The sequence below is a fragment of the Candoia aspera genome, chromosome 2 (genome assembly GCF_035149785.1).
Source record: "Candoia aspera isolate rCanAsp1 chromosome 2, rCanAsp1.hap2, whole genome shotgun sequence".
Taxonomy (NCBI): Eukaryota; Metazoa; Chordata; class Lepidosauria; order Squamata; family Boidae; genus Candoia; species Candoia aspera.
In genome coordinates, this window is record NC_086154.1 from 98,885,868 (window position 1) to 98,898,937 (window position 13,070).

The 13,070-nt window shown below is 40.2% G+C and overlaps 1 protein-coding gene and 1 pseudogene across 1 annotated transcript; one reads left to right on the forward strand and one right to left on the reverse strand.

Moving 5' to 3' along the window:
• Positions 1–5,739: 5,739 nt before the first annotated feature.
• On the forward strand, positions 5,740–6,320 carry LOC134490027 (olfactory receptor 10X1-like; annotated as a pseudogene).
• A 1,584-nt stretch (positions 6,321–7,904) lies between these two features.
• Positions 7,905–12,662, reverse strand: LOC134492315 (olfactory receptor 10X1-like). The gene is made up of 2 exons (XM_063296491.1): positions 11,720–12,662; positions 7,905–7,924 (listed from the first exon to the last, which is right to left on the reverse strand). Exons 1-2 carry the CDS (start codon positions 12,648–12,650, stop codon positions 7,905–7,907), a joined length of 951 nt encoding a protein of 316 aa, XP_063152561.1. The 5' UTR covers positions 12,651–12,662.
• Positions 12,663–13,070: the final 408 nt, after the last annotated feature.

Sequence of the window (13,070 nt, forward strand, 5' to 3'; positions counted from 1 at the left end):
CCCCAACCACAGATGCTGAAGAAGCTGAAGTAGAGCAGTTCTATGAGGATCTGCAGCACCTACTGGATGACACGCCTAAAAGAGATGTTATTTTCATCACAGGAGACTGGAATGCTAAGGTGGGCAGTCAAATGACACCTGGAATTACAGGTAAGCATGGCCTGGGAGAACAAAACAAAGCAGGACATAGGCTGATAGAATTTTGCCAAGACAACTCACTCTGCATAACAAACACTCTCTTCCAACAACCTAAGAGACAGCTTTATACATGGACTTCACCAGATGGACAACACCGAAATCAGATTGACTACATCCTTTGCAGCCAAAGGTGGCGGACATCTGTACAGTCGGTAAAAACAAGACCTGGAGCTGACTGTAGTTCAGATCACGAACTTCTTCTTGCACAATTCAGGATCAGACTAAAGAGATTAGGGAAGACCCACAGATCAGCTAGATATGAGCTCACTAATATTCCTAAGGAATATGCAGTGGAGGTGAAGAATAGATTTAAGGGACTGGACTTAGTAGATAGGGTCCCGGAAGGACTATGGACAGAAGTTTGCAACATTGTTCAGGTGGCAGCAACAAATGCATCCCAAAGAAAGAGAAAACCAAGAAGGCAAAATGGCTGTCTGCTGAGACACTAGAAGTAGCCCAAGAAAGAAGGAAAGCAAAAGGCAACAGTGATAGGGGAGATATGCCCAATTAAATGCAAAATTCCAGAGGTTAGCCAGAAGAGATAAGGAATTATTTTTAAACAAGCAATGCGTGGAAGTGGAAGAAGACAATAGAATAGGAAGGACAAGAGATCTCTTCCAGAAAATTAGAAACATCAGAGGTAAATTCCAGGCAAAAATGGGTATGATCAAAAACAAAGACGGCAAGGACCTAACAGAAGAAGAAGAGATCAATAAAAGGTGGCAAGAATATACAGAAGACCTGTATAGGAAGGATAACAATATCGGGATAGCTTTGACGGTGTGGTCAGTGAGCTAGAGCCAGACATCCTGAAGAGTGAGGTTGAATGGGCCTTAAGAAGCATTGCTAATAACAAGGCAGTAGGAGATGATGGCATCCCAGCTGAACTGTTCAAAATCTTGCAAGATGATGCTGTCAAGGTAATGCATGCTATATGCCACCAAATTTGGAAAACACAAGAATGGCCATCCGATTGGAAAAAATCAACTTATATCCCCATACCAAAAAAGGGAAACACTAAAGAATGTTCAAACTATCGAACAGTGGCACTCACTTCACATGCCAGTAAGGTAATGCTCAAGATCCTGCAAGGTAGACTTCAGCAATTCATGGAGCAAGAATTGCCAGATGTACAAGCTGGGTTTAGAAAAGGCAGAGGAGCTAGGGACCAAATTGCCAATATCTGCTGGATAATGGAAAAAGCCAGGGAGTTTCAGAAAAACATCTATTTCTGTTTTATTGACTATTCTAAAGCCTTTGACTGTGCGGACCATAACAAATTGTGGCAAGTTCTTAGCGGTATGGGGATACCAAGTCATCTTGTACGCCTCCTGAAGAATCTGTATAATGACCAAGTTGCAACAGTAAGAACAGACCACGGAACAACAGGCTGGTTTAAGATTGGGAAAGGAGTACGGCAGGACTGTATGCTCTCACCCTACCTATTCAACTTGTACGCAGAACACATCATGCGACATGCTGGGCTTGAGGAATCCAAAGCTGGGGTTAAAATTGCTGGAGGAAACATTAACAATCTCAGATATGCAGATGATACCACTTTGATGGCTGAAAGCGAAGAGGAACTGAGGAGCCTTATGATGAAGGTGAAAGAAGAAAGTGCAAAAGCAGCTAAATCTCAAAAAAACCAAGATTATGGCAACCAGCTTGATTGAGAACTGGCAAATAGAGGGAGAAAATGTAGAAGCAGTGAAAGACTTTGTATTTCTAGGTGCGAAGATTACTGCAGATGCTGACTGCAGTCAGGAAATCAGAAGATGCTTAATCCTTGGGAGAAGAGCAATGACACATCTGGATAAAATAGTTAAGAGCAGAGACATCACACTGACAACAAAGGTCCGCATAGTTAAAGCAATGGTGTTCCCTGTAGTAACATATGGCTGCGAGAGCTGGACCATAAGGAAGGCTGAGCGAAGGAAGATCGATGCTTTTGAACTGTGGTGTTGGAGGAAAATTCTGAGAGTGCCTTGGACTGCAGGAAGATCAAACCAGTCCATTCTCCAGGAAATAAAGCCAGACTGCTCACTTGAGGGAATGATATTAAAGGCAAAACCGAAATACTTTGGCCACATAATGAGAAGACAGGACACCCTGGAGAAGATGCTGATGCTGGGGAGAGTGGAAGGCAAAAGGAAGAGGGGCCGACCAAGGGCAAGATGGATGGACGATATTCTAGAGGTGACGGACTCGTCCCTGGGGGAGCTTGGGGGTGTTGACAACTGACAGGAAGCTCTGGTGTGGGCTGGTCCATGAAGTCACGAAGAGTCGGAAGCTACCAAACGAATAAACAACAAAATAGCTAAATGCAACTTGAAAAAAGACCCTGAGATGGGCGAGCTTCTTGTCACTTGTTCTGGCCAGCTGTTTGTTTTTTATATTCTTTTACCTCCTTTGTTTGGAAAGAGAAATTCTTTAAGAAGTTAGGCGACTGTGCATCTGTGATGAAGAGGTGGCTGACACTTCCACCGGGAATGCCGGGAAAGGTACGCTGCGCTCAGTGAATGTACGCTGGACTGACAGGCAAGGAGGCTTGGGATCCTGGGACACGTAGGAGCTGCCCTTTCCTTCTCCTGCCAGTGGAGGACTTAGCTTAAGGGCAGCAGAAATGTCAGAAATCTTGGAATCACTGAAACCACACACTTGTTAAGCCTCTGAAGGGCCCAGGGATCTGCTCATTTCCATCCTTCTTGCCCACCTTCTTCCCCCCGTATCCGGTGCCCGTGAAACATTTTCCCTGTGGCTTGTTGTCCAGAAGCCTACAGCGTGTGAAAATGCCAAATGCTTAAAGTGGGGGATTGTATTCTGACCAGTTTATTGAACTGCCTTGATTCACCAATGTAAATGCATCTGGTCATTCCACATACTAAAGCAGACTGTGTGCGAGGACCCTTCCGTCACGGCCCAAATGGCCCAATTAGCCTTTGTAACCATCCATAAAAAAGCTTTGGAATAGGTAAAAATATTCACTTTCACCCTAACGTGGTATCATTCAAGGAGGTTCAGAATAACCACATGGGTCCCCTTGGGTGTGGATCCAAAAGGAGGAACTCCATCATCAAAAAAGTGCCAATTTGCATAAGGAGTGCATATATTGATTTAAAAGTTTACAGATGGATATAGAAATAATGACTATGGATGAACTACTCTGCTCTGCAGCAGGTGTTGATGGGTAAAGCCATTACTTGTGCTTACATTCTTTCTCTTTAAATCCTGGACGTTAGCTTAGGCCGCCGAACAAGATAATGCCGCTGAAGAACCGCTCTATACAATATGCATATAAAACTGCTCTATTGTCAGTTTTTTTAAATTAAACAAAGCCTCAAAAGCTGAATATTACTCATAAACCCACTCAGATATTGGTTTATACTACAAGCATGAAACTTGCCCTGAGAGGAGTTTAAGTTAATATTTGCAGCAATCTTTTATTTAGGAAGGTTTTATTTTAGTTCTGACTGACTCAGTTTTGTTTGCTCAGGAATGGTCAGAAATAATCCCACTGCAGATTCATCTGGTGCCATCTTGGTCAGTCAGAACATTCTGCTGTGCGTCTATTCCTGAATTTCTTTTTACGTGACCCTAAATGACACATAGGGATTCCTGTTTTAACCCTGCATCATTCTACGAAATATATTCACCTTTATTATGCAGCAGTCTGCTCAACCCCAACTGTAGTGTCTGAAACTAAAAAAACATATAAGAATTTAGGGAATCTCTGTGGTAAATTGTGTACATCTGGATCTACTGCATATGAAATTTGCAGAGTGGGATATAAAATAAGACCAAGATGGCCATCTTCCAGACTAAATTGTTTCTTACCTAAACCCCTGTTAGTTAAATATTTTATTATGAACATCAGCTGTGTTATATATGTTGTGACAAAGCTTAACATTCAGTTCAGCCAACAGAGTGGTATCTATATAATTCTTGGAACACGTTTCATTGCAGAATTGACAGGAAAGTAGTCCGTAATACAGGCCTTCTAGGAGATTCATGGAAGGACCACGTGTTCAAAGAAAATTTCTATTGGATGAAAAGTTGTGTAATAAAAGTATATTTGATAATTTATCCCTTAGTTGTTTCTCATGGAGTTCCAGTTCTCAATTTTATAAATTTTATTAAAAGTTTTACAAAGAACATAAAAACCAACACAAACCAATAAAGAGTAAAAGGAGCAAAGAAAGAAAGGAAAAACGAAAAAGGAAAGGAAAAGTGCAGAAAGATAAAATAAAAAGAAATAGAAAGAAGAAGCTTCTGATTTCTTTTGCAGCAAATATAAGTACAATTACAAAATTAACTCTTACTCTATGGTTACAAAAAAAAAAAGTTCACTTTTTTTCTATTATCCAGTTTTTTTTCCTAATCATCAAAACCACAAATCATGAGTACCTTTTTTTCCATTTCATGCAAAAAGTCTATAAGAGGTTTCCAGTCAGCCATAAATGTAGATATTGTTTTTCCTCTAATCAAATAAGTTAATTTAGCCATCGCTGCAAGTTCCATCATCTTCACCAGCCATTCCTCCATTGTGGGTAGTGCCAAACCTTTCCACTTTTGAGCATATAATGGTCTCATGGAGTTCCGGTTCTCAAGAGGCACTGAGGTTGGCATTGGGTGGGGAGAGAGAAGGAGAATTTTGAAGTTAACTGGCCCATGTCTTTCTTTTAACCCAAACACAATTCAAGATACTGGGTAGTATAACTCATTACTGTATATTCATTAGCGTTCTCTTTTTTTAACACAAAGAGTACCTGGGGAAAGTCTTCCTCACTCCACAGGTCTATTATCTTTCCCTTTTGCCCAATGTAATACGTTGTACATAAATGAGTAAAGAATTCCACAACTGATTTAAGAAAGCTGGTTTGCCATGAAGGATGTTCCTTTGGAAAAGTCAGAAAGATCCACTGAATACGCAGTACAGATCTACTTGCATCCCAGCCACTCTTAATATATTGGGATAAATAAAGACTCATAGATACAATATATGCCCCTTAATACAAAAAAGCAGAATTAAGACTTTTTTAAAGCAACAGATAGCATTGTTGGGATGGTGGGCCTTCTCCAGTTCAAGATGCAATTTAATATGCCTTCAATAAATGGTATGCTGACAAATCTAGTTATGTCAGCTTTTTCCTATTAAGGTCAAAAGATTTTACAGTTTACTTAAATTAAGAGGAAGGAAGGAAGGAAGGAAGGAAGGAAGGAAGGAAGGAAGGAAGGAAGGAAGGAAGGAAGGAAGGAAGGAAGGAAGGAAGGAAGGAAGGTCTGTCTGGTTGGTACAATGAATAGCATATATGATATTTCCCAAGAAGGTAAGTGTTAATATGAAATATAATTTAAATAGTAATTAAATGTTTAGTGTCCAGAAAGCTTTGACAAATTATGTAATTTGGTGAGACACAGATGTTATACAATAAATAATATCATTAATTATATTAATGTAGCTTATTGTTTAATTAATGTGTTTGTTTGTTTAATTTAGAGGCTACCTGACTCCAAATGATCCTCATTTCCAGATCCAGCATAATGAAGAAAAATCAAACAAACCTGACCGAATTTATCCTGGATGGGTTTTCAGCGTTTCCAGAGTTGCAGACAGTTTTATCTGTGGTGTTCCTTCTCATGTACTTTCTAACCCTCTTGGGAAATCTGGTGATCATCTCAGTCATTGGAGTTGATTGCAACCTCCATGTTCCCATGTATTTCTTCCTTTCCGCTTTGTCCTTCTCTGAAGCCTGTTACAGTTTAGTCATTATCCCTAAAATGCTGGTCAATTTGTTAGCCCGAAGTAAAACCATCTCCTTTGCTGGATGTGCTGCCCAAATGTTCTTTTTCCTTGGACTGGAGGGAACACACTGCCTTATTCTGACCATCATGGGGTGTGACTGTTTCCTTGCAATAAGCTATCCTTTGTGCTATCCTGTCCTTATGAATGTTTGGGGTTTTCCTGGCTTATGGCCTTTTCCTGGGCTGTGGGGTTTCTCATATCCCTGACAGAAACAGTCCTAGTGTTCAGGTTGCCCTTCTGTGATTCCCATGTCATTAGCCACTTCTTTTGTCACATGAGGACCCTGGTCAGGCTAGCTTGCACTGATAAGTGGAGATAGCTGCTATCTCAGTTGTGGGCTTGTCTATCAGCTTCATGTCCAGCAGGAGAGCTATGCTTTGAGTTCCATCTATTAAGGAATGTAATCTGGTGAGGCCCAGGAAGAAAGCCTTTTCTGTCATGTCCTTTGGAACATCATTCGCTTGGAGATTAGACTGGCCCCAAACTTGCTGGCTTTTTGTAAGGACTTAAAGACATGGTTTTGTCACCAAGCTTGGGGATCTGGCTATATGGCAGACCCCATGCCATGATTGTTGATTTGTGTTGGTCGTTCAGTTTTTACCTTGGTTGCGTCTATGTGGTTTTTTTGTTATGTATTTTAAACTTTTGTTAGTCCCCAGAGTCATGAATTTGAGATGGGCAGCTATATAAATTGAAATAATAAATACATAGATACGTTAACTCTGGACCAAACAGGAAATGTGATTGAAGTTCTCTCCCAGTCTCTGGAGTCTGTGAAGGCCTTGATGGGGATGAACAGGGTTTGACAGATCCCAGCAAGAGGAAGTAGCTTCAGTAGAAGCCCCCCCAACTGCAGAGATATTCTCTTTGGGTCTGGATAGAGCTGTGCTTCCCCATATGGAACTGGTTTGTTATCTGAGTGTCCTCATGGACTTACAGGTGCTACCTGAAGAGACAGTGACAGCTGTGACTAGGAGGGTCTTTGCACAGATTCACCCTGTATGCCAACTGCGGTCTTTCCTGGATCAGGAAGCTTTGCACGCTGTTTCTCATGCCTTGGTCGGCTCCTGTCTGGATTACTGAAAGGGGGCTACCCTTGAAGGGGACCCACTGGTGGTTGCCAGTTTATTTCTGGATGAAATTCAAGATTCTGTTGGTCACCTTTAAAGCTCTTTGTGACCCAGGACCTGGATATCTGGGGGACTGCCTTCTCCCTGTAGTCTCTGCCTGTCCATGGAGATCTGGAAGAAAGACTTCTTTCGGGTGCCATCTTGTGGGAAATGTCACCTGGGATTGAACTCTGGGATCTGGCCTTCTCAGTCACTGTTCTCTGGAATAGAATTCCCCCTGATAGTAAACCAGACTTGACCCTGCTGGCTTCTCACAAAGCCATTAAGACCTGGCTATTCCTCAGTGGGAGACTAGAATATGCTTTGGCAGCAACTTTATTTCTTTCCTTAAACGGGTCTGTCATACAAAGTCCTGAAAATGACTACCTTGTTCTTAGCTTGAGAGTGTATTTGGAGGACTCATCTCTTGTACTTCTGCACCCTGCCTGCACTCCTAAGAGCCCTTGCTTCTGACTTCCTCTCTACCGATCCCCACAGCTAAAATGCTTTTTCAAACTCATTCAACAGAATGGATGCTCTGGTGGCACAAATATTCAGGACTACTGAAAGGCAGTCAAGTAATACAAAATGCCTCTCCTTGCTGCCACCTTGTGGTCAATGGGTAAAAAATTACAATAATCAGTCAGCCCATGTTATATATAAAATTGGTCAGCTCAAAGGGGCAAACATACTTAATGCTCTTGCCTCCTATTTTCCTCACAACAACAACCCTGTGAGGTGCGCTGGGCTGAGAGAGAGGGACTGGCCCAAGGTCATCCAGCCAGCTTTGATGCCTAAGGGAGACCTAGAACTCACAGCCTCCTGGTTTCTAGGCCAGCACCTTCACCACTGCACCAAACTGACTCTGTCTCAGGGGACTGAAAAGAAAAACAAAGGGAAAGGAGGGAAAATAGCAGCATGTGCAGTAATCCAAGCACTGAACGTACCAATAGGAGGCAGGTTTTCACATTATGGATGTTGCTGGACAACTATGATACATGTTAAAATGCACGGATAGTAATGCAGCACAGACCTGTTTTGGGGATGAGGTAAGGTCACACTGGGAAAAGGACAGCATGGGCAGAGAGCATGACAAAGCAGCCATGTGGATATAGATAATAATTCCACCCATTATTCCCCTAGCTACTTTTCTAGCAGGGACAATGATTGTATCAATATATAGTTGATTCTCATTATATGTGGTAGTTACGTTCTATAAAGTCGCCGTGAACATTAAATTAGCAACTACTGAACCATTTCTTCTAAGGGAAATACAGGACACTTGTTTACAGTATGAAAGCTGAAACAAGAAGGCAGTGTGTCACCTTGTTTGACCACAGCTGGGAATGTGCACCTCAGGTGACATGTCATGGTCCCTGTTCCAATGTTCCTGGAAAACATCGTAACATGTTCCCATGCCATGGGGCTGACACGAGTTGCTGTACGGGAGGGGGCTGCTCCTGTTCCTTGCACCAGGCTGCAATGTGAGGAGTGAAGAATGCATGTTTGGGTTATCATTACATGACGCAAATTTTTCACCACTCTGCACATGTGTGCAAAAGCACCGTGAGTATTGACTTTGGGTTTACAAATAAATTTTTGTGATTAGGTGAATTTGCAAATACGGAACCTGCAAATACTGAGGATTGGCTGTATTATCTATTGCCTTCGCATTCAGCTAATAGACTATCACACAAAACAAATCATTACAATACTTTAACATTGATATATACATCATGTTATTCTCTTTTAAGGTATGGGACATTATGCAAAATACAGAAAAGGAGTAAGAAATAATATGCCCAAGGAAGTAAGGCCTGAGGTAAGAAAATGAAATAGAGCTAAATGTAGTTTACACCACCAGTCTTTCCTATCTTCTTCATACATTTCTGTCCTTCCAAATAATTCTTGCTTCCGTTGTAACCATTCAACACTTTGCTCTTCACCTTCGGTCTTTAAAATTCTCAATTCGTTCTTTTTCAGGATCTCATCAACTCCATCCAATCTTGGCTTTCTTTCTCTTGACCCATTCACTATTCCTTCATATACATACATACATACATATATACATACATACATGTTCTACAATGTGATTCATTCACTCTCAGTGACCAACCCATATTAACGTACTTCTTTCATACTGGTTATCTAATGGTTGAAGATCATTTAGATGAAGCTACAGCATCAAGCATACAAAAATATATCCCTTGATTTATTCATTTGCTTATATTTTATTTTTATGGGCTGCCTTAGTGTAAGAAATCCACTGGACAGCTTACTATATAAGACAAACACATAGGAATTCAAGAAGTAAAAGCTGACGCTGACTTCTGGGAAAGTTGGCTCCACTAAAAGCAGAGCTGGCAACCGCAGTGGAATGAAGAGCCGGTGAGTAGACTGGCTCTTCATAATTCCTCTCTGGACAAGGAGAGATCTTGAGATTGCCCACAAGTGCTCCATACAGTTGCTTCTCATGAGTGGGCTTAGAGCTTTGGGAGGCAAGGGAATCGCCATCTTTTTGCTCAAACTGTAGTTGGGGCCTTTCTAAAGGACACTGGGTTCACATATATCCTTTTCTAACCACTTTTGGAAATTGCTTATAAACTGCTTTTCAGCTATTAGGGACCTTTGGATTGAGAAGTTTTACAGCACTGGGAGAGTTTCTTTCAATCCTTAGCAAAAGAAGTTTTAAATACAAGTTTAAAGACTTAAAAAAAATCCTTTTGAATAAACAGCAAAAGGGCGATTAGAACTTTGATATTGGAAAGTTACAAATGGACTAAGGGTCCAGATGGATTTGAAATAAGATTTTGGAATTAATTATAAGAATCCTTCCCATGGCAAAATGCTTTTATCTTTAATTCTCTTAAACAAACATGATAGGATGAGACTTTGAAGGTTGGATGCTAGAGGGAACCAGAAGGAACTCAAGATTACAATTAAAGGAGAAGAACACTTAAATTTGACTTACTGATACAGAATGGAGCAAAATATTTTAACGTTGGACATATTGAAGGATATTTTTAAGCAATGGACCCAGAAGTTAATTTTAAGAGTGTCTGCCTCTATAGATAGGCTGTGTTTAAAAGATGTTATGGAAGGGGAACAAGTTTTATCCGACAAGACTGAGACTGATCTGAAAGTGGATTTAAAAATGACAGGCTACAAGAATGATATGGAAAAAGATGCTACCCTGGATATACAAGTGAAACCGGCTGAGGTCTTAATAATTAAAAGGGATATACAAATAAGAAACCAAAAGAGTGACCTGGATAACTTTCCTGTATTGGAAAGAGACTTTTCTATAAAAGAGACTTGTTAAAGATTTGAAGAATTTTGTGACAAAGAAAAAATGAAAAGAAATCAAGTTCTAGGACATTATTTGAAGGGACTAAAGATCAAGATCATTAGAAGTAAAAAGAAGGAATATAAAGTTGGTTTATTTGATCAAGATTAAAATAGTTATGTTGTTATCTCTGGTAACCCTTAATGGACTTTTCCTGATCAGGACTGAAATGACAAGGTTTTAAGAATTTATTTATAGATAAGAGATGGGCTATGGGAAGAAGAGGTCATATGTTGTATTTCAAGAGAAGTTGATAAGTTACTAAATTTGTTTATACGTGTTGTGATGGAGGGGGAAATCATTTCTATATATATTTCTTTTTTTCTTTACTATATTCTTATTTTTTCTTTTTTTCCTATTTTCCTATTTTCTTTTTTTTCTGCACTTTCTATTTTTTCTATTTTTTTTAGTTTGTATTTTTTATCTTTTTAATTGCAATTTTAAATAAAATTACTAAAAAAAAGTACTAAAAAAATTACTAAAAAAAAGCTGTCACCATGACTTACTGGCTATCTGTACTGTGTTGTCCTATCCAATGGTTGAAAATCATTTATGTGTGTTTGCTTCAATGTTTGCTAGAGATGAACTTGCCTGAGTATTTCTCATTAGCTAATGTGTGTCAAAACATATGGTTGTGGAAACATCTAACATCATTTTAATAATGAGAAATATATAACAGGATTTAGATGCCATTTTTGTTGTGGCTCTATCTGAGCAGGTCTCCCTGCCGCCCAATTCTCATTATGGGACTGAAGCCTTCTCACCAAGTGAATCCTATTTATTTACTACTAAATCTGCATGTAATATGCTTAGAAGCACTCATATGGGGATGCTAGCCACACATCTACCTATGAATAGAGGTGTACAAAATATCTCAAGGCTGAAAGGTTCCAGTCTTGAAACATCTCATTCCAATCTCAATAGAAGTGACCTCAACGAAAGTGTTCCAACCTTGTATTAGGTGGTTCTAAATGTCAAATGGTGATGCAACATTGAAACACCTCCAGGGAAGGCAAAGCATTTCACATTTCTACTTATGGTTAATCTCCCATCCTTTTTTCAATTCACATACAGTATAGCTTGATAGAGAAAGGCTGGAGGAACAGGAACAAAAAGGAAAAGAACCCCATGTCCATGTTTCCATTAGGAATTTCAAAACACCTAAACCCAGGAAGCATGGAATGACAGGGAATGTATTTCTTTTTTTAAAAGCAGTATTCCACTGTTATGCAGTTCAGAAAAGGGTTATTTTCTTGATTGCTTTTTTAAAGGCCACTTTGAATTCTTTGTTCCTCAAGGTAAATATCATGGGGCTGAGAAATGGAGTAATTATGGTATAGGGAATGGACAGCAACGTATCATTGTTTAGCGCACTGGCCGTGTTTGGCTTGAAATAAATGATGGAGGCAAACCCATAATGCACAATCACTACAATGAGGTGGGAAGCGCAAGTGGAGAAGGCTGTATGCCGTCCATCAGTGGAAGGAATGCGCAGGATCGTGGAGAGGATGAAAACATAGGACAGCATGATCAACATGAAGCTGACAGACAAGCCCACAATTGAGATAGCAGCTATCACCCCTTCTGTTATGTGATCATCAGTGCAAGCTAGCCTGACCAGGGTCCTCATGTGACAAAAGAAGTGGCTAATGACATGGGAATCACAGAAGGGCAACCTGAACACTAGGACTGTTTCTGTCAGGGATATGAGAAACCCCACAGCCCAGGAAAAGGCCACAAGCTGGGAAAACCCCCAAACATTCATAAGGACAGGATAGCGCAAGGGATAGCATATTGCAAGGAAACGGTCATACCCCATGACAGTCAGAATAAGGCAATTTGTTCCTCCCAGTCCAAGGAAAAAGAACATTTGGGCAGCACATCCAGCAAAGGAGATGGTTTTACTTCGGGCTAACAAATTGACCAGCATTTTAGGGATAATGACTAAACTGTAACAGGTTTCAGAGAAGGACAAAACAGAAAGGAAGAAATACATGGGAACATGGAGGTTGCAATCAACTCCAATGACTGAGATGATCACCAGATTTCCCAAGAGGGTTAGAATGTACATGAGAAGGAACACCACAGATAAAACTGTCTGCAACTCTGGAAACGCTGAAAACCCATCCAGGATAAATTCGGTCAGGTTTGTTTGATTTTTCTTCATTATGCTGGATCTGGAAATGAGGATCATTTGGAGTCAGGTAGCCTCTAAATTAAACAAACAAACACATTAATTAAACAATAAGCTACATTAATATAATTAATGATATTATTTATTGTATAACATCTGTGTCTCACCAAATTACATAATTTGTCAAAGCTTTCTGGACACTAAACATTTAATTGCTGACTGATTTAATTATCTTTCATGTTGACTCTTAACGTTTTGGAGCATGGAGGGGGAAAATACAATGTATGCTATATGCTGATATTATTTTCCTGTACAGGGTATACTCTGATTTCAGCTTGTTGAACTTGTTGAACAAAGTCTTCCATGAGATTCTACTGGAGAAGATGGTCTAATGTGGGCTGAACTATGTCCCCATACACATAGTTTGAACTGGTATACTCTGTGGCAGGGCCACAACTAGGGGGGGCAACTGGGGCATGT